At 40.6% G+C, this 21,593-nt stretch overlaps 1 protein-coding gene across 6 annotated transcripts in view; it reads right to left on the bottom strand.

Moving 5' to 3' along the window:
* LOC148849629 (Tetratricopeptide repeat (TPR)-like superfamily protein) overlaps nt 1-21,375 on the bottom strand; it is a 34,175-nt gene extending 12,800 nt beyond the window's left edge. For 3 of the 6 annotated variants that reach the window (XR_016100912.1, XM_088950527.1, XM_088950529.1), the window contains exons 1-13: nt 21,166-21,337; nt 20,944-21,021; nt 20,230-20,442; nt 19,969-20,091; nt 19,407-19,490; nt 19,226-19,276; nt 18,738-18,830; nt 10,196-10,336; nt 10,025-10,105; nt 9,471-9,757; nt 9,217-9,388; nt 8,622-8,737; nt 8,473-8,530 (exon numbers count right to left, since the gene is read on the bottom strand). Coding sequence is in view for 5 of the 6 variants with exons in the window: in XM_088950527.1 (XP_088806653.1) it covers nt 8,473-8,530; nt 8,622-8,737; nt 9,217-9,388; nt 9,471-9,757; nt 10,025-10,105; nt 10,196-10,336; nt 18,738-18,830; nt 19,226-19,276; nt 19,407-19,490; nt 19,969-20,091; nt 20,230-20,442; nt 20,944-21,021; nt 21,166-21,177 (1,509 nt within the window). In the remaining variant the exon portion in view is untranslated. Of the gene's footprint in view, nt 1-8,472; nt 8,531-8,621; nt 8,738-9,216; nt 9,389-9,470; nt 9,758-10,024; nt 10,106-10,195; nt 10,337-18,737; nt 18,831-19,225; nt 19,277-19,406; nt 19,491-19,789; nt 19,855-19,968; nt 20,092-20,229; nt 20,443-20,943; nt 21,022-21,165 lie in introns of those variants that run through there. The other 3 variants (XM_088950530.1, XM_088950531.1, XM_088950532.1) reach the window with 2 other exon arrangements.
* Between the last annotated feature and the right edge of the window lie 218 nt (nt 21,376-21,593).

Raw genomic sequence — 21,593 nt, 5'->3', positions numbered from 1 at the left:
GTGGAACGAACCTGTCCTTGAAAACACTGTACGAATGTTGGGAGGTGTTCTGCTGGAAATAAACCAAAGGAACCTAAATGCAGTCGAGCTTCGAGTTGCAGGAATCAAACATGAAAACCTGCCTCGTTCGTTTGAAATATGTTCCGAAGTTGTTTGGTATCGGGTATGGGCGGCTTCAGGAGTTGAAGTGTCACTGTGGCGAAGGTGAGCTGAGGTTGAAGACGATGCTGAGTTGGCAGGATGGAGAACATGTGGCTGTAGGGGAATGGAGGAGAAGATTGACTTGCAGGAGAAGATAAAGAAAGAAATGGAGCAGTCAACAGGGGAAAACCTACCGACAAGTCATCCAATTATGGAAATTAACTCAAAATTTTTTGACTCATAGAAACCGAGTTGGCAAGCTCTCCTATGCTAATGTGGCCAGAAAAAGCTGTGGCCTTGATAAGTTAAGCCGAGCCGCACTGTCTGAACCGTTTGGGGTTATGGGCAGTCTAGTTTCTGGCCCAGGTAAGAAACAACTCAACCCACATGACATGGGTCGGGGCAAGATAAGGGAGAAGAGGGAGACTATAGACGGAAACTCCTGTCTATCTCCGTCTAAAATGAGATGTGTTGAAGGAAAAGGGGTGCAGCGGTGGAAACCAGACCGAGAAAGCTCTCTATAGTGGGTTCCTTGCCAGAACTCAGATGAAGACAACAATGTACTTCGTTCCCCAGAGCATCCTAACCCTAGATATGCAAGGAAGAGGCTGGAAGGGAGGGAGAAAAAAGATGAAGGGTGGATTGACTGTAGCTTGGAGGAAGAAGATACTGATGACTCCACCAATTTAGGAAGTGTGAGTGATGGAGGTTTTTGCAATGAAGAAAATATGGGAACTATCAATCTCGAAAGGTTATTTAAACGGGAAATGGAGGAAACACAGCAGGCCCAATCGGTGGGTCAGAACGGCATGGCAAGGGAAGGAAATGAAGCAGAAAAAGGCCAGGAAAATAGGGAGGAAAATCTGGGCCCAAAAAGAAGTGACTATTCCCCAAAGTTTCAATATGCCCAAGGTATTAACAGGGGAGCGAATCAGGATAACCTGAGGCAAAACAGGAATACATCGAAAGGGGGTAAACCACAGGGTGAAGAAAGAGATTACCATGTTGACCAAGTGACAGGACTGTTTTCTCACCAATGCAAGGAGACAGATAGAAACCAATCCTCTAAACAGGGAAGGATAGCTGAAAATGCCAGTCTGTATCTATCTCCCATCTCTCGGATAAACCTAGGTAACCAAGTGAATTCAGCTTTTGCTACTGATGATTACTCTGTGTCTCGTGTTCCAGATTCCCTTCCCATCCCAGATCTGGAAGCCCATGGAAGAGAAGCCATTGTAGCAAAGTGTTTTTCCAAATTGAAGGAGGTGAAGGTTAGGGAGGAGTGGAAGAAGTGAATAGAAATAGGAAGGTGTGGGAAATCATTGAAAGAATAATGAAAAGGGAGTTAGGGATAAGAGGTGAGTAGGAGGGAGGAAAAGGCTAAGACTTAGAAGGACTCCAGTAGAGAGGATTCTGTATCAGATATTGTGGGAAAATTGGGGTGTAAATTGAAGGATCTGAATGACTTAAAAGTTTTCCTATAAAAGGAGGAGAGTAGAACTAAGAAGAAGAATTGAGTGAAGTTGAGAGGCTGAAAAGAGATGTGGAAGGAGACAAGCCGTTTGGGGCAAAGGGGGATAGGAGGAAAGGGGTGAAGTAGAGTCCAGATGTAGGAGGGGGGCAAGGAACAGGTTAATATGAGGATTCTTAGCTGAAATGTGAGAAGTTTCGGAAGTGCAAGGAAAAGAGCAACGATTAAAGAGGTATAACCTTGATGTAGTGCTAATTCTAGAGTCCAAAAAAATGGATTTTGATAGTAGATGGGTAAAAAGTGTATGAAGAGCCAAAGGGATCAATTGGGCAGCTGTTCCATCTTGGGGATCCTCAGGAGGGATTGTGACTCTGGAAAAGGGATGTGCTTGAAGGGATGGGGGAATTAATTGGCAAATACTCAATGTCTTTGAAATTCAAGCGGGTAGAGAGTGGATTTGAATGGGTGTTAACGAATGTATATGGACCAAATGATTACAGGGAAAGAAAGAAAATGTGGGAGGAACTGGGTGATGTTAGGGGATTATGGGAAGGGCCTTGGTGTGTGGGTAGAGATTTCAATGTGGTTTGGTTCACAGAGGAAACTAACAACCCTAATTAGAGAGTGACAACAAGTATGGGGAAATTCAACCTCTTTGTGGCTGCTTTTGAGCTTAAAGAGATCCCATTAGCTCACAAGACCTTCGCTTGGGGGAGTTTAACTTCCAGGGCACTTCCTAGGCTCACTTTAGATCATAGGCCCATAGTGATTTGCAAGGAGGAATGGAGGAGTGATAGACCTACTCCATTTAGATTTAGAAATATGTGGCTACTCCACCCGGGGTTTACTAAAAAATCAGAAAATGGTGGGACCAGTGTAATCCTTTAGTGAAATGGGAAGGCATGAGATTTCCCAAGAAGCTCCAATTCTTAAAAGTAAGGATTAGGGAGTGGAACCTATTGTAGTTTGGTAGACTAGAAGAAAGAAAGTGAATATTGATGGATCAGATTGAGGAATTGGACTTGAAAGATGAAAGGGGAGATTTTGAAGAGGGAGACAAGGAACAAAGAGGGGGATTGAGAAGGCAGTTGGAGGATTGCTTGCACAAGGAGGAAGTTAGTTGGAGGCAAAAATCTCAATGCAAATTGTTGGAGGGAGATAGAAACATTGACTTCTTTCATACTGTGGCAATAGGAGAAGAAAGAATTCTATTTCAAGATTGGAAGTTTAGGGGTCAATTTTGACCCACTCGGATGAGATAGCAAGGGCCTTTATAGATCAATTTAAGTCCATATTTAGAAGGCCTTTAAGTGGGAGGGTGTCATTAGAAGGGTTGAATTGGCCAAATTTAGGGCAGAAAACAAACAAAGGTTGGAAAGGAGGATTGAATTTAGGGAAACAAAGGAGGTTGTGTGTTCCATAGACAAAACAAAAGCTCTAGGCCCGGATGGATTCACAATGGCTTTTTACTAGGACTGTCGGGAAATCTTGGAGAGGGATCTAATGCTAGTGTTTGATGAATTTCATAGGAGGGGAGTAATTAATCCTAAGTTGAACTCCACCTTTATTGCTTTGGTCCCAAAGAAGAAAGATGCCTCTCATCCAAAAGACTTCAGACCAATCAGCTTGGTAAACAACTTGTACAAGATAATTGCAAAGGTGTTGTCTCTAAGGATAAAGCAAGTCCTGCCTACTATTATTGCACAAAAAGAAGGAGCTTTTGTGAAGGGGAGAGGGATAGCTGATCAAATATTAATTGCAAATGAGAGTGTAGAGAATTTCAAAAAGGTCAAGAAGAAGGGAGTAGTGTGCAAACTATAGATTTAGAAAAATCTTATAACTTGGTTGATTAGTCCTTTCTGAAGGAAGTGATGGTTAATTTTGGGTTTGGGGAAAGATGGTGTAAATGGATCATGGGATGTGTCAGGGTCACAGCCCCTCCACAGCTAAGAGTATCTCTTCTTTCCACAGGGTCACAATCCCTCCTGAGGAACCCCATGAAGAAGCAGCCACCCACTTTATACCCCTAGAACTCCACACACTCCTTGCCCATATGCAATCAAGATCCATTCTTTTGGACTCCTGAATCATTACCACATCCGGATTAAACTTCTTAAGTACCCCTTTAATTGTTGCTCTCTTCCTAATGCTGCCTAGCCCCCTCACATTCCAACTTAGGATTCTCATTGAAAACTCTTGGCCTTAACCCTAACTCCTCCAAGATCTATTTAGACCCTTTTCTTCTAATCCCTTTCACTTCAAATTTCTTGTCCCCCTCAATATCTTTTTTTAACCTCTCCACTTCACTCAGCCTTCTAAACTTCAACTTGTTGTCCTCTTTTTTTTGCATGTAGGCTTTTAGATCATTCGGGTTCTTCGGCTTGCACCCCAACTTTTTCACAAACTCTGCAACTGACTCTTCCCCATTAGTTTCCTCTTTTTCTAAAGATGCACTCTCCTCACTCCTAGGAAACTTCTTGTTCCTTCTCACATTACCTCCAACTACAACCCTTTCTGTCCCCTCCAGGCTCCCTCTCTGCAATTCCTTCCTTTCCACTTCACCCAAAAGGTTTTCTAAGACTTCCCATATTATTGTCTCTCTGCAAGTTTCTTCACCCACTTCCCCCCCTTGTAGACGCACTGTGGCTTTCAGACCAAGGGCTTCCGACTCTTGGTTCGGAAGAGAATCTGGACAAGAGACATAGAGCACTCGTCAATATCCAAAATGGTATTGATAGAGTTGAGGGATTTACCTGAGGTAGAGAAGTGAGGAGAGAGCAAAGGCGAAGGAGTGGTAGTCACTTTCTTTTTTGAGAAATTAGAGCACTCTGTCTACCAGAGTTGGAGGAAGAAAATCCTTGTCGATGTATCAACACAATGACCCCTTTCTGTACCCAAGTATGTACCTCTCTGTGAGGTATCCTTGTTTAGCTCTGAGAAGACCCGAGCTACCTCCTTTTCGGCCTCTTGCAAAGCACTAGAACTAGGGGGGCTCAGCCAGAGTTGGGTTAAGATCATTCACCCGCTCCTCCCCCTTCTCCTTTCCTTCCCCCACCGAATCCCCTAAGAAAAAACAATCCATGCTAAAAGGATCCTTGTTCTGATCTTTAGATAGAGCTTCATCTGCCGCACTGCCTAAACTCCCACAAGCTTCCGAACTTTCATCATATTCAGAATCTAAGTCGTAGCTTATCCAACCTTGGTCAGCCTCTTCCTTCTCTTCTATTCTACCTCTCGAATAGTGTGGGTACGATGATAGATGAATGTTGCCATCTATCATCGCCCCAAGCTTGCCCCCGCCCCACGTGATGACTTAAGTTGTCACGTAGGCTTTTAAAACCAAGTGAAGGCTCACCCACTAACTCGTCTGGCCCAACCTTACTTAAAGCCAGTTCAGAGAAAGACTTTGAGCACAAACAACTCTTTCCCATTTTAGTCACGTCAGCATAGGACGAGCCACCCTCTTTAAACAACCCCTCTTCAAAAAAAATTTGAATTAGAAGCCTTAAAGGGAAAGCTTCAAGACTCAGGGCACCCCTGTGACTGTTCTCCTTCCTCTGTATTTCGCCCACACACATCAGGCTTTCCCGCCAACCCCTGAAGGCCACATGTACACCAACCTGCAAACTCGTCGGTTCCTTCAACCTCTGTTCGTCTTCCCCAAAGCAAGGCCTCATCTTCTGAAGCTAACCAGACCTTGTACCAAGCACCTTCTGAGAGAACTTCGAAGGCCCGTGGCAAGTTCTCCGGCTTGATCCCAGCAACCTTAAGTTCCACAGCTCTCAAGTTTCTTAAATCAACCTCCAACAGACTCCACCCAACGCTCTAACAATTTTCCTCAGTATTTGATCATTCCAAAGGTTGAAAGGAAGACCGAGAAGTTTAATCAAGAAGTTGTCGGCTCTAGATTCAACTTCATTGCAGTATAGAGCCCAATTCTGGGCCTAAATCAAACTTCCTTCTACAAGGAAAGTACAGAAGATCAGTTTCTTATCTCCAATATCTAATAAAGCTTTCTTTTTAGCAAAAGGCAGCAGCATTACATCTTCATCTAATCCCAACCTCTCTGCAATTACTTCTAAAACTTTCGTCCAATCTTCTATCACCCTGTCTGCCACTAGGACCACCCTCTTCTCCCAGCTCCCACTCCCTTCTTCCAAAGCTACTCGTCGGAGGACAGTCGAGCTGGACACCAAAACTTCAGGATAATGCTTAAAGCAGGGCACCTGATTACACAGGACAGAAAGATGACAATCCTTCAAGCTAGGGGCTTCTTCCACTCTCCCTTCAACCTCCAAGAGAAAAGCCTGAAGATTAAAAGCGAAGGAAGCCCACCCTCTCCGCTTCAGGCCTTCTGGAATACACAACACTTGCCTTTTGTTATTACCAAAGAGTTCGGTAACCATTATGAACCACCCTTTTCCATTCCTTTTTAGCACAGATTCGAATCTCTTGTTCTCACAAATCACCGAGTGTCTCGAACCTTCTTCCCGTAAGGAATTGACAGTTCCATCTACAAAACCTTTCAACCACACGCAGGCCTCCTCTAGTAAGAGAATCGTCGCCCTGCTCCCTTCTTTGATTTTCAAGTGAGCCTTCCCCTTTGTCCTTCCATGCTCAAACAAGAAAGATTTGGCTTCAATGAACAACTCTAGTCTCCATTTCCCCGCCAGCTTGTACTTCCTCTCCATTTCCCCTTTGTCCTTCCTCTCCAGTCTCTCAACTATCTCCCCTCTAATCAGGTATGACTTAAACAGGCAACCTCATAAAATTTTGGGAACAAACTTGGGTGGGGAATTCCCCGTTGAAGGACTAGTTTCCATCCTTGTATGCTCTCTTAGTCCTGAAAAAAGAGTCCATCCCCTCTTTTATTGTCCCTTCATCTTCAAGCTCTAGGATTGGATGGAATTTGGGTTGAGAAGGGTTGTTAGAGATACAGATTTGGACAGCACCTTGACTCTCCTAGGTATTCTTGAAATTGCGTTCTTGGACCCCCTCCCCCTTGGGCTCATTCTCGTGTGCCTCTTTCTTTAAAATCTTAACTCAACCAACCAGCCCCGTAGGCTTATCTTTCCCTATTAAAGAGATTTGGTGTAAGCCAATTCCAATTAGGGTTGGGAGTTTTTGTTGGGAAACCTTCCTGGAAAGAATCAACACTAGTGATCTCCTTTAAAGAAAGAGACCCAAGACCTGTTTATCCCCACATAGGTGTATTCTTTGCAAAGCTGATGGGGAGACTAGTTATCACCTATTAGTTTCTTGCCATTTTGCTAAAACTATTTGGGAATGGGCATATTCTTTTTTGGGGTGTAGGTGGAACCCCCCTTTGAATGTGCAAGGCCTTTTTTTCCTCCTTTTTAGGTAGCATTTGAAGAGACGTAGGATTATGTGGAGATGCCTAAGGGTTGTTGTGTGTTGGTCAGTGTGGAAAGAAAGGAACTCAAGAATCTTCCCAGAAAAAGTGAGGAGCATTGAAAATGTAATAGAACTGATCCACATAAGGGTGGTACAGTGGTTAAAACAGGTCTAAGTCTGTCTTGGATCCCTCCCCCCACTGGTTTTATAAAGCTAAACTTTGATGGCAATAGTAGAGGGAACCCTGGGCAATCTGGCATTGGGAGAGCGTTCAGGGATGAGAATGGGACTGTCTCAGCCATGTTCTCAGGCCCAATTGTAGTAGGTGACTCTCTCAGGGCTGAGGTCTTTGCGGTCTTGGAAGGTGTCCAAAGGGCAAATGAAATGAACATTAGGAGGCTTGTAATTGAAGGGGATTCGGAGGTGGTAGTAGGGTGGCTGAAAGAAGACAAGGCTGAGTTATGGAGCTACAGCGATGAAAAGAAAAAATTCAAGTGGCTGGCTAAGGATATGGAAATAAAGTACAGTTGGGTGAAGAGATCTGCTAACTCGTTTGCTGATGGGTTAGCCAAGTAAGGGGTGATTAGAGAATCTATATTCTGGGCTCATTTGTAATTCTGGTTTTTTTCTTTTTGGGGAGTCTAGCCTCTGTTGGGGGAGTTAAGATAGTTTATCTCCCCTTCTTTGTAATTAATTATTCTTTTTGATTAATGAAAGTTTTGTTATTGATAAGAAAAAAAAGATAATGAATCAGCTAGACAGAGACTAAGAGATGATGAAGCATTGACAGTGCACCTTTGTGCTTTTTGTATAGCTACATGCAAAAGAAACCTAATTTACCTGGTACATTTTCTCCACATATATAGTGATACTTCCTGTTACCATCGATTAAAAGAAAGACTTAGTCTCTTGTTTTAATAGTTCAAATGTCCTAGGCAAAACTCTAGGCCAGCATTAGTGTTTATTTCTGAAGAGCTGTTAAAAACTGCAAGCACAAACTCAAAAAGCATTATCATATAAACAATACCAATCTTCAGCTACAAGCTACAGAAGTAGGGACTGATTTGGACATATTCCTTTTTTGATAGAGGTGGCACAGTCCTAATCATTAGTGAAATATACATGCATCAAAAGACAAATGCACCAGTGTGTTTTGATTTTCTTTATCGATAACAGAAATAATTAAATCAATATATTAATGAGAAGAAAGTGAAATAGTTAGAGGAGCAGGGAGAGGTAAACTCTCTTAACTCTCCCCCAAAATAGTGTGTTTTGATTTCACTGGCTGTTCACTCATCTTTTCACTAGAGACATCCCTGGTTTACCAAAATTGGTATGTACCCAAAACACTGCCTAGAGAAAACTGATTAGGACAATAAGATTTCCATAAAACAGATAAGAAGAAAATTACATTTACAAAAATATATCATATTCAGGGAAAAGGGAGGGAAGAAAGATGAGAATATGTGATAGGTAATAAAGACTAAAAAGTACAGCAAACTTACAGGCAATATCTGTACAGCCCGTAGGCAGCTTTCAAATGCCTCGTCTGGCATGCAACCCCTAAAAATGAATTTAAAAAAAAATCTAAGGGAAGATTTACAATCTGAACAAAATCAGATATTTCATTTACAACATTGAGACAAGCATTTACCCAGAATGGGTATCAACTGACATTCCCGCCCATGGTAATGCAAGGGAAGGATCTATGCTTCTAGCATGATCAAATGCTTGGCGGGCTAACTGCTTCTCACCCTGTTTTCTGTAAAGCTGCAAAGAATACCAATTCTCTAGTGTTCAGGCAACAAGATACATATATCTCAAACATATGTAATGTTTATGAAAATAATTTGCAATTTATGAAAAATTATGTATTCTATTATACTACCTAGTTTTTTTTAATGTAGAAATTAAATCTTATCAAAAAAATTAGTGAATTCGGTAACCTTCACATTTTTTGCCCCATAACTAAAAGAAAGACCTCCCTGCATGCATTTAGTCATTCCATATTGTTTGTAGGGGGGATAAACACTTTCACAGAATTATTTACCCCCAGTCTAATAGATACGGAATTGCAAAAGTACCTGTCAAGCATTTATTGGAGTTCAAAACTATGTACCAAGAAGCAATACCAATGAAAGAAAACTTTTAATCTAGAAGCTTTAAAAAAATCCTCATGAAAGTTACTCTGATCGCCTACAAAAAAACACACTCATGAGAACTATACTAATAGATATTTATAGCATTACTTTTCCCAGGTATGCCCATGCAACAGCAAGAGATACATCCAACTGCAATCCTCTGACAAGAGCATGCTGCTTCAATGCATTGTTGTCTGACAAGCATCCTAAAGACACCCAGAAGTCATCATTGTCTCCTTCAAGCAACAAGCCACCTAGGGACATCTTCTCAGGCAGCTGCCTGATAAGCAAGTAATCAGTGTAAATGGCCATATATAGGAAAATAAATGATCTAATGAAAACAGTATGCACAAAATTCTTACCAAACATCTGACTCAGGTCTACTTCTTTCCTCCAATGAATAAATGAGATCTACAGAGATTGCAATGTCTATGTAGATATTAGGCTGCCATGGTGCCAAGTGTAAAGCCCGCTGATAAGAATGACTAGCAGCTATTGCAGTCAAATGGCACTTCCTTTTCCAGGAAAAGATGGAAGTTCTAAAAGCCTCTTCGTTGGTTCCTAATTTCTGGCCTTCATCCACCCATGGCAAACATTTTGCATATGTAAGCTGGGAAGGAGGGGGAAAAACAGAATATACTTCAAACCACTGCCATCATGTAGAAATTTTAAACTTTTAAGTTCTTAAAACATATAGTGACACACCTAGTAGATCAAAATGCACCAAAATCTTTAAGCAGTAATCAATGAAATGCACAGACCATTTCTGATGAAAGTATATCTTAAGATAAGATAAACAGGAAAAGAACAAGGAAAAAGAAGGGTGAGGTAGAAACTTTGAAAAATCTTGAAAATGTGCAACAGGTATTTTCATTAAAAAAAAAAAATCAGTGGAAGCACACTCCGAAAACCATACCTGGATATCACCACACAACTTCCAAATGCAGGTAATATTTCCTGCTAAAAGCGTACTTTTTTTCACAATATCAGATGCTTCCTACAATCACAATGACAAAAATCTCTTCATTGCTGCTTGCATTTTCAATGGAGAAACGTGCAATTTCAGAATATTCCCAAGAAAACAAACCTCCAGTAATGAAGCTCCCCAACTAAATGCACCTGAATTTACACACTCCCTTGACAAACCAAGCAACCCAGAAGCTAGACCATAATGTGCAGCTATGTTGCAAGGTGAAGTTTCCAAAGCCTGTCGAAATTGCTCCACTCCCTAAAGACAGAAAGCAAGTAGTATCACACCTCCTCCGTGTTCATGTAAATAAAAATATGATTAGATGCAAATAAAGATTATCTCAACAAGCGCAAAACTCAAGTCCATGAACCATAGCAGCAGCCCACAAGTTTTCTAAGTGTTACAGAAAACCTAGGCTAATTGTATCTAGGGTATAACTGCTTCTAAATCAGAACCACAAGGATTCTTTAGTAAACATTGAGGATAATCTTAAAATAAGTGACCATACAGAAATATGGAGTTTTTAATTATTATTGTCTGATTATCCATGTCAGTCAGTTCCATTTTGAAAGGGTATATGCCTTTAGGCTCCGTTTGGGAAGAGTGTTTTTTTAAAATAGGTAAGGTATAATTTATTAAAAGAAAAGCAGAGCATACAATAAGTATACAGAAGAAAGAAGCTGAAGTCAAGATCAGCCTCATAAAAAAGACAAAAAACAACAAAATTCCCAAGCCTAAAAATGGACAGAACCAACCCAATGGAACCAAAACCTCAAAACAATGCACTACAAAAAACAACAAACAACCCCACCTGGGCTAAGACAACAAGGACCAAAGCCTGGAAAAACTACAGGAAACACTTAACCCCTCCCTCCCCTTCGTCTCCTACCCCTTCCACACGTGCTGCTGTGGGGCTCCCTACTAGAGGGTCTGACCACCACATCAACATAAAGATCCGCAACGATCTTAGACATTATGCTAGCAGGAAGGCAACCCAAACTGTTGACAGAGCAGTTAGAGAACTCGCTATCTATATCTAACTCATTCAGCTGAAGTCAAGATCAGCCTCACAAAAAAGACAAAAAACAACAAAATTCCCAAGCCTAAAAATGGACAGAACCAACCCAATGGAACCAAAACCTCAAAACAATGCACTACAAAAAACAACAAACAACCCCACCTGGGCTAAGACAACAAGGACCAAAGCCTGGAAAAACTACAAGAAACACTTAACCCCTCCCTCCCCTTCGTCTCCTACCCCTTCCACACGTGCTGCTGTGGGGCTCCCTACTAGAGGGTCTGACCACAACATCAACATAAAGATCCGCAACGATCTTAGACATTATGCTAGCAGGAAGGCAACCCAAACTGTTGACAGAGCAGTTAGAGAACTCGCTATCTATATCTAACTCATTCCTTGAACTGAGGTCCAAATAAGAAGATACACAACGATCTTAGACATTTTGTACTTCTGTGACCATTTTTTATTAGCAGCCTTTCTCCCGATCTCCTTTCTCTCCTCTACTATCCCAGGAAAAGGAGTGTTACCCTCCTAATCCTTGTTTTGCTCCTTCCCAAGTTCTTCCTTCACTAGGATCCTAAAAATCTCCATAATCATCTCCCAGTTTCTTTCTCCTTCCTCTTCATCAACTTCTTTCAACTCATCAGTAACCACCACTTCTGTCAATTACTTGCAGTGGCAATCTTAGAGGTATTTCTATCCTTGTATAAAGTTAGGGTAACACAGTCTGTCCTATCTGTCCTATTATATAACTTAAGCAGGGACAAAAGAATAATTCTAATTATAGTAAGAAATGGACTATGGAAAAAAGTAAGATGCTATCTGTCCTAACACAGTTTGTCCTATCCTTCCAATTTCAAAAAAAAAAAAAAGTAAGATGCTACAACACTAATGTCAAACAAATGAGGTGAGGCAAACATCCAGACAAATTCCTATAACAGGTATGGACTATGGAAAAAGGAACAAAGATCCTCCAATTCCTGTCCTTTCATAGGCACCAAAAGATAACAAATGGTACCACTTTCTACATATGCAACCACAAAACACAAGACGCATAATGACTATGACTCCAAAAGTCCATGCAACTGTGAAGGACATTCCTACACCACCCTGAACAAGGCAATAGAATCCTGAGTTTTTAATCTTAGTAAAGTGTTTGTAACAATAAAAAGAAGAATGCCTTTATATTTATACTAAATAGCTTTTTCAGCTGCAACTCCAAACTCAAGTATTTAGTTTTGACATGTAGACAAGAAAAAGGAAGACCAAAGACTTTATTTGCAAACTAAAGACACATTTGAGCAGATGGGAAAAATCAGGCAAGGTAAGACACATTTGTATCCCAGAAGAACCAGTTTCCAGTGGCTGGAACTCTTTCATCCAGTTTTTGGATTGGGCTGTTCCGCCTAGAGGAAACCCCGCCATTTTAATCTCACGCAAGAAGCCTTTCCCTTGCTCGAAGTCAAAAGCAGAATCATAAAATCCGGACGGTCTGCGTTTCTTTCGATTGCACATCAGGGAAAGCCATTTGGAAACTGGAGTTTGGCTTTTGTCTGTACGAAAACACCTGCGTTAAGTTGAGATGAAGTTGAAGCTGGACTATCTGCAAATTTGCATTCTGAATCCCTGTTGAAACTGCGCCCTTTTGAACAAAATAAAGCAGTGGGGTTTGCCCCTTCGGAAGACTTGATTATCTCTTGGACCAAGCTCAAAGCAATCTTCGTTTTTGGTGACTAGGTTCAAATTGAACGTTGGTGGCCAAAGATTAACGCAGTCCCTGATCAGTTGAGATTCAACGGATGGCTCGAGTTAAGAGGGCTTCCATTCCACCTCTGTACGAAGGAAAATTTTTCTTTGATAGGAGACACCGGCGGAGGTCCTTAAGACATAGATCCCTGATCCTTGAATCTTTTTGAGTTAAGTTTTGCCGGAATCAGGGTGAAAAACCATGGTATTCATGCCATCCCTCGTTCAATCCCAGTTCTGGATAGAAACATCTGGTTCTACATCTCTGTGGAGGTGGAGAAGAAAAACAAGTCACCTTCCGGACTCTTGACCCAACTCGCTCAAAGGTTTCTCCTCCACGTGGCACTTCCACCTTTGTTGCTCAGAGATCTGGTCGCAGTAGAGGCATGAACAGAGAAGGTAGAAAGTCGACGGTGGCTCCTCGTGCAACTGCGCAGGAGCTCTCCTCCATCCCCAAATCCAAAGGCCTTGTGGAGCTCAAAAGACACGAAGAAGATGGACAGGCGCAACCCCTCATTAAAAAGTCTCAAATTTCAAAACCCCCCCCTAATTCCTGGATTTCCAATATTGTCCCAACTCCCAGCCGGTTTGAAAACTTGGGCCGCTCTTCTCAAACCCAAGGCCCACTTAAGTCTTCCGGCCCATCTAGCACCTTAAGCCCACCAGCAACCCCCACCTTCAGTCAGGCGGTTCCCGAAACTCGTCTCAGCTCGGGCTGGCATCTTGGTAAAGTTTTCATGGCTCCAACTCCGTCCGTGAGTTCTGGCCGGCCTGCCGCCAGTGAGGAAGAAGACACAGAGGATGACCTCAGCTCGTACGCTACTGAAGCAAATCCAGACCCTCGTGAGTTTGCTCTTAAAAGAGTAAAAGACCTGTTCGCAAACAAAGGGAGTTGGGGTTGTGTGGAGATTCTCGAGCAGACCCAATTGATCGATCCAGGCTACGAAATGTCTTCAGAATCAGACCCCCCTGTTAGCAGACAAGGGAGAGATTCGTCAACCTCCTTTCCTGACCAAAACCATAAATCGCACTCAGGGAGATCCCCCGCCCCCCATTCGGTTTTGTCTTCTCTTCAATCTCCTTTTTCTCGCTCTGTTTCTGCATCTCACTGCCTTTTCTCCTCTTCCACTCTTTCAGGTTCGCATGAGTTACCATCCCACCCAATACAGATCGTTCCAATTCAGACAGTTGTTCCATCAAGCATTGACAGGAAGGAGAAAGAGAATTTGGGAATTGACAGTACAGCCGGAACTTTGGGGATTGTGAGAATTGACAAAGAAGATGAAAAGGAGAGAATCTTTAACAAAGAGGTGACTAAATCTGGAAAGGTCAGTTCAAAACATTCCATGGTGTTTAGTGGGTGATTTCAATGTCACCAGGTTCAGTTCAAAACATTCTAATGGTAGAACCCCAACCAAAAGCATGAGAAATTTCTCTAATTTTATTGACAGACACAATCTGTTTGATCTCCCTCTTACCAATGGACTTTTCACCTGGTCAAACATGCAAGAAAATGCCATAAGCTGCAGACTTGACAGATTTTTGCTATCTCAGGATTGGTTGGAGAGATTCCCAAACCTGTGTCAAGAACTTCGTCCAAGATGTACCTCAAAACACTAGCCCATATCGCTGAACACCGAAAGAATCATCAAAAGAAAGACTCCATTCAGATTGGAAAAATTCTGGCTTCAACACAAAGACTTCAGTAAAAAGGTTGCAACATGGTGGGAAGAATAGAAAGCTTTGAAGGGAAGAATTTAAAGCTTGGGGGAGAGAAGAATTTAAAGCTGTTGAAGAAGAGAAAAAAAGAGTTCTTTCGGAACTAGATGACTTGGATAATAGAGAGCAAAATGGGACCCTCAATGCCTTAAACAGAAATAAAAGAGCAGAATTCAGAAAGGAATGGGAGCAACTAGTTAGAAGGGAAGAGATCTATTGGAGACAAAGATCAAGAGTGAGAAGGTTGAAAGGAGGCAATAATTCCAGATTTTTTCACACCTATGCCTTGGGAAGAACTAGGAATAACTTTATTTCCAAATTCAATCTCAATCAGAGAAGTGGAGAATTCTAAGGAAATTTCTAAAGCTTTCCTTCCTTTCTTTAAAAGCCTCTACTCCAAGGATAGTGAAAATCAGTTTACATTACATAATTGGGATGGCACTACCCTATCAGCTGAAAAGAGGGATTGGTGGAAAGAAGCTTTGACGAGGAAGAAGTCAAGAAGACTATTTTCAGCATGGACGAAGATAGGGCTCCAGGGCCGGATGGCTTCCCTATTCTTTTCTTACAAAAGTGTTGAAAAATTGTAAAGTCGGATCTCATGGAGATTTTCATGGACTTCCATTCATTTGCCATTGTTAACAGAGGCCTTATCTCTACCTTTCTCTGCCTCATCCCTAAGAAAGGGGGAGTTTTGGAAGTTAAAGACTTTAGACCTATAAGTTTGGTTGGGAGCATATACAAAATTTTGGTGAAGGTTATGGCCAACAGACTTAAAGAAGTCCTTGAAAATCTAATATCCCCAAATCGGTTTGCTTTTGTAAAAGGAAGACAAATTGTTGACATCATTCTTATTGCAAATGAGTGTATGGAAGACAGAAAATCCTCGAGGATCCCGGGGGCCCTTGTGAAACTTGATCTTGAGAAGGCATACGACAAAGTGGATTGGGACTACATTCTTGACTACTTAAGGCTAAGACAGTGTTTTAAAAGCGCAGGTGCAAAAAAGGCGCAAGCCATTTTGAGGTAAGGTGCACAATTTAAAAAAAAATGCAAAAAATTCGAAAAAATTCAAAAAAAAATCAAAAATTATAAAACATAATATTAATAAAAATACTAACTTAGGTTTTAAAACAAATGTTTAAAAAAACCTATTATCTAAAATTAAAATACATAAATATGTGTAAAGCATATTCAAATGAGAATTTAAAAATGAAATCAAACATATAAAACATTTTCAAGCATATAAAACCCACAATCTCTTTTTTTCTCAATTGCATCAAGTAGCCAATGTGATATATTAAATTCCTAATTCTACGAGCTGCCTTTGTGCCACGCCCCTCGAGGCAAGCCTAATTCGCTCGCTCATCGAAGTTTCAAGAACCCCCTATTTGGTAATGTTGTCCATTCAATCATCTTAATAAATTATCTTCTTAAAAGCAATTCAAACTATAAAATTATTATTTTGTGTGAAATCTAAGAATTTAAGACCCTAGCATGGACTTGTTTGGGCTGGCCTCGAGAGGCGTGGAAAAAGGGGGTCGGGGGCTCAGTGGCCAGACTCAAAAAAAGGGAAAAAGCGGCAAATTTTCAAAAGGCACATGCCCAGTGCACCTTTTGAATGGGCTGCGCCTAGAACCTGAGCGAGGCGCCTACCCTAAAATGCGCCTCGCCTGAGTGCTTAGGCGCGCCTTTTAAATCATTGGACTAAGAGGTTTTGGGAGAAATTGGATAAGGTGGATTAAAGGTTGTATTGGCTCTCCTTGGTTTTCAGTATTGATAAATGGTGAAGCGAAAGGTTAATTCAAGGCTGATAGGGGTAAAAGACAAGGTTGCCCTCCTTCCCCATTACTTTTCACTTTGGTGATAGATATATTTAATTATCTCTTTGACAAGTCAATTCTTCTCAACTTGGAGAAAGGTTTTGAAGTGGGTAGAGAAAAATGCACATCTCTCACTTACAGTTCGCCGACAACATAATCCTATTCTTGGATGCCTCCATAATCAACATCACAAACACTAAAATGGTAATCGAATGTTTCGAGATTCTAACTGGTTTGAGTGTTAACTTCTGCAAAAGTAGTATTGTTGCTATTAAATCAGTGGAAGTGGAACTTCTAGAAATTTTCAAATCTTTATTGGGGTGCAAAGTGGAGAATCTCCCCATTACCAATCTTGGGATGCCTCTTGGAGGGAATCCAAAATCCTTCCATTTTTGGAGCCCAGTGATGGAGAAATGCGAGAAAAAATTATCGACTTGGAAAAAGTGTTATCTCTCCAAAAGGGGTAGGCTTACTCTCTTAAAGGCCTCCTTATCAAATCTACCGGTCTGCTTTCTTCTTGTCTTCCAGATTCCGACCAAAGTTAGAAACCAAATTGAGAAGCTTCAAAGGAACTTTCTTTGGGAAGGTGGTGGAGATAAGAGAAACCATTTAGTCAACTAGAAACAAGTATACAGACCAAAAGAGGAAGGTCGTCTTCTCTCCTAGGCAAATGGCTCTAGAGATTTCTAAATAACCAAATGCTCTTTGGACAATTGTCATCTCAAGTAAATATGGACGAAATACAAACGGGTGGGATTGCAATCTCCATTTGAACAAGATAAAGGCCACAAATCCTTGGAAAGGTATATGTTCCATTCATACTTCTTTCTTTCCTTTTATAAGGTATAAAGTGGGAAGCGGTTCTAAAATTAAATTCTGGAAAGATCTTTGGTGGGGGGAATCTACCCTGGAAGCCTCTTTCCCTAGGTTCTTTAACCTCACCCTTGACCAAGAAGCCTCTATTTCTTCTTGCCTCCCAAACTAGACCGCCGAGAATTCTTTAAACCTCCACCTCAGAAGACCCCTAAGGGACTCGGAGATTTCTGATTTAATAGTCTTAATCCAAACCCTCAAAGATGCCTACATATCCCCCTCTCATTCTGACACCCGAATATGGACCCTTCACCTAAATGGCAAAATCTCTTCTAAGCCTATGTTCAGGGCTTTGACTGCTGAAGATCAGCATTCCTCTTTTCCTTACAAGAAATTCTGGTGCAGCCACATCCCCTCAAGAATTTGCTTCTTTGTATGGGAAGCCCATCTCCAAAAAGTTAATATTTGTGATCTCCTACAGAAAAAACTTTTGGGAAGATGCTCCATTTCTCCTCATGTTTGTATTTTATGTCTCAGCGAGGGTGAATCTGCAGATCACATTCTTCTTCATTGCAGTTTCACTCAAAGGATATGGTCCCACTTCTTGAATATGGCAGGGTACAGCTGGGCTTTTCCAAAACACATTATGGACAACTTGAATCAATGGCAAGGAATAGGGCTTACCAAAAGGGGTAAAGTCTTTTGGCAATCAGTGCCTCATGCAGTGATGTGGGGTGTTTGGGATGAAAGAAACATCCGTATCTTTGACAATAAAAGCAGAACCTTGTAGGAGTTAATCTCAGATATTACCATCTTTGCATCTTTTGGTCGGTGAATTCAACTCTGTTTAAAGGACTTCCGGTTAATGATCTTATCAAAGATATTCACCCCTTTCTGTTTCCGCCTCATCCCCAGCAAACTTCCTAGAGGCATCCCATATCCATCAGTGAAGGTGCGATAACCCTTAATTTTGACGGTTGTGCCTTAGGTAATTCGGGCCTTGCAAGTATTGGTGGTATAGCAAGGGACGAAAAGGGCAATATCCACTGGACTTTTAGTGGTTCAATCGGTTGGGCTGACTCCACAAAGGCTGAAGTGATGGCTGCTCTCACCGGAATCAATATAATAAAGAATTTGGGAATTCGGAATTTGATCATTACAGGTGATTCAGCAAATACGATAAAATGGTTAAGAGACAAAAAAAAGGGGCCCCTTGGAGACTGTATCACTATCTGACTGAAGCTTGGGATTCTTTGGATGGTTTAAATGCTAACTTAGTTTGGATTCCTAGGGAACACAACCATACTGCAGATGGCCTAGCTAAATTTGGTGTGTATTTGGAGCATTTGTATAGCAACAAGCTTTCTCCTTTGTAACTTGTAGGAGTTCCACCCCCTGCTTTGTATATCTCCTCTTGATCCCCCTCCCCCTTTTCTTAATAAATTCTGGTTAAATTTTCTCAAAAAATAACTTCACACTAAAATGAAGCAGCCACAATATAGCAAAAAATAAAGGAAAGAACCCAACTTAATCTTACCTTTCTGAAGGAACCAAGTGTCAACAAAATGTTTCCACTCTCAATCAATGCAAAGACTCTTGAATTCTCCAATTCAATGGCTCGCCCATATGACTGTTATGGTAAATATAAAAAACAATAATTAATTAAACTTCCAACAAGGTTTTATTGTAATAGTTATGATTAACTTAGAGAGCTTTTGGATCCTTGTATGCATTCAAAAGCTGTGGCAGAAGACTAATTCCCCAATAATAACACATTTTTTCGTCAATCAAAATGGTCATTCACAAGAGCATTTGATTTAAGGCAGGCTTATTAAACTGAGAAATAGTTTCAAACAGATCTACAATCATATGTCTGATTTGCTACCTCCTTTTTTATAAGTATATTTGCTACTTCCTTTCTTATAGGTAATAAAAACAAGCAAAAACTTAGGCCCCATATTACTGCTTCTAATAACAGCTACATGCAATGCAGCAATTAACGAATAAGATGACTAAATAACTTACTTTTATAGCAGCCGTAAACATTCCCAGTCGCTGGTATGCAAGACCAAGAGCCTGAAATGAAATTAACATGATAGACATTAAGTGAAACCAAAGGTATTTAAAAAGTCGCAGCCAAAAAATATATATTAAAAAACAGATAGAAAACATGAAATGGAGAACTGTTACAAATAAAAATGCATACTTCCCATAAATCTGCACATGTAGGGTAACCCCTTATAGCATGTTGAAGGCTCTGTACGGCTTCAGACCATTTCTTTTGATGCACCTGAGAAGTTTAAGTTAAAAATAAATAAATAAATAAGAATTCTTAAACAACATCCAAATTTTAAAATAAAAAAACATAGACTTCAGACATAGGACATAGCCAACTTGGAAGGGGTGGACTGTGCTATGGACCTAACCTCCACCATGTTTTGATGCACAAAGTGGCCACTCTCAGACTAGAACCCACATTCTCACACTTGTCATCCCAAGGTTTTACCATTGCACAAAGGAATGGCAATTAAGAGAAATATAATCTAGAGATAAAAGGTTCAATCAGGCAAAAAGAGACGAAAAGAAAACCTGCAGGTAACCTAGCCTCCACCATGTTTTGATGCACAAAGTGGCCACTCTCAGACTAGAACCCACAGTCTCCCGCTTGTCAGCCCAAGGTTTTACCATTGCACCAAGGAATGGCAATTAAGAGAAATATAACCTAGAGATAAAAAGTTCAATCAGGCAAAAAGAGATGAAAACAAAACCTGCAGGTAACCTAGCCTCCGGAAAGCCCAAAAAGCCCTCGGTGACTTCTCTGAAGCTTCTTTGCACACAACAATTTCCAAACTCTCTTTTCCTTCATCATCCAATAAATCACACAGAGCTTCCTGCAAACGAATGAGCATTCAAATTTAAAACTAAACCCGCAAAGAATAACAATTCCCATGATACACGCAAATAAATAAATAAGAGGGGGGCAAGTCTTCAGCTTCCAAAAGGTGATAACAAGGAAAACGATAACTGACCCCAGATTCAGAATCATTGGGATTGAGAGTGAGAGCTCTCTGGTAACACTTAGAAGCTCTTTGTGAGTCAACCGATACTCGACTGTAGTAGTGGCCTAAGAACTGAAAGGTATGACTATTGTTTGGATTTAGTTTAGCTGAAATTACGAAATGCTCTACTGCTTTTTCCTTCAATTCCTTCGTGTCTTCCCCCTTCTCCCACAAGAAAAGCCCCTGGAGAAAAAATAAATAAAGGAAAGAACCAAAATTTTCAATTTCCTTAAAGAAACCTCCAAAACTAGAAACTTCAAGAAGAAAAACCAACCCCCTAAGAAACTGAACATGTCAAATAAGATTTCCCAATTCGTTGCGAAAACAAACAAATAAATAAATGTCAAAGTTCTCGGTTTTATTTCTACATTTCTAGAAAGAAAAAACGAAAAATCGAAAAATGCAACGCAAAACTATATAAAGCAAATATTGACTTTTCGATTTTGTTGCGAAAATCTACAGAGATCGAAAAAAAAAAATCGAGGGAAAAAAGTAACACAAACCATACAAAAGCGAAGAAAATATAAAAACTTTATTTTGGCTATGTGATTCTTAGAGAAAGAAAGCAACGGAGCTGGAAACTTCAAAAAAAAAAAAAAAGCAAAGTCCCCCTAAATTTTTAATTAAAAAAAATGGTCATCAATTTGGTTCAGTTCAGACAACGGTTTGAAATGCAAGTCGTACGAGATTGTAATGGTGGGAATAATTGTCCGGGTCGGAATATATGGCTTCCTGCAATTCTCTTAACCGATCTTCATCTTCCTACAAAACATAAATAATAAATAAATAAATAATGAAAATAAGAAGAGAGAGAGAGAGAGAGAGAGAGAGAGAGAGAGCATTATGGTAGAAGAAGATGAAGGGGTTAGAAATAGTAGAAGTGAAGTTCAAAAAAAAAAGACTAACCGTATTTTTCATTTCAACCGGTAAAACCCTAGAGAGGGTTTATGTGCGCGCGCTGGAGTTGGACGAATACGAGAAGAGGGACGGGAAAGCGGAAGTGTTTTCTTACATGTTTCATCAACGGAGTTTGCGAGCGCTTGACTATTTGAAAAAAAAAATCTTATTGCCATGTTGTACTTTGGGCCTTGAGTATCCGAACTTTTAAAATGTTTCAATTCAGTACCTACGGTTAATAGATTATTAATTAGTCATCAAATGAGTGTCATCTAATTTTCTTTAACAACTGTCCATACATGGACAAAAAATTAACAATCCTAAATTCTTACTCTTTTATTCAAGAAAGATGGGGTTCAAGATGCCCACTAAGATGTAATCCCAACTTTCTTAAATAGAATAAATAAAGAATTGGGATTATTAATTTTTTGTCAACG

The sequence above is a fragment of the Nelumbo lutea genome, chromosome 6, assembly GCF_056320005.1.
Source record: "Nelumbo lutea isolate HS-2025 chromosome 6, American lotus-T2T, whole genome shotgun sequence".
Classification (NCBI taxonomy): domain Eukaryota; kingdom Viridiplantae; phylum Streptophyta; class Magnoliopsida; order Proteales; family Nelumbonaceae; genus Nelumbo; species Nelumbo lutea.
This window is presented reverse-complemented; position numbering and strand designations above follow the sequence as displayed.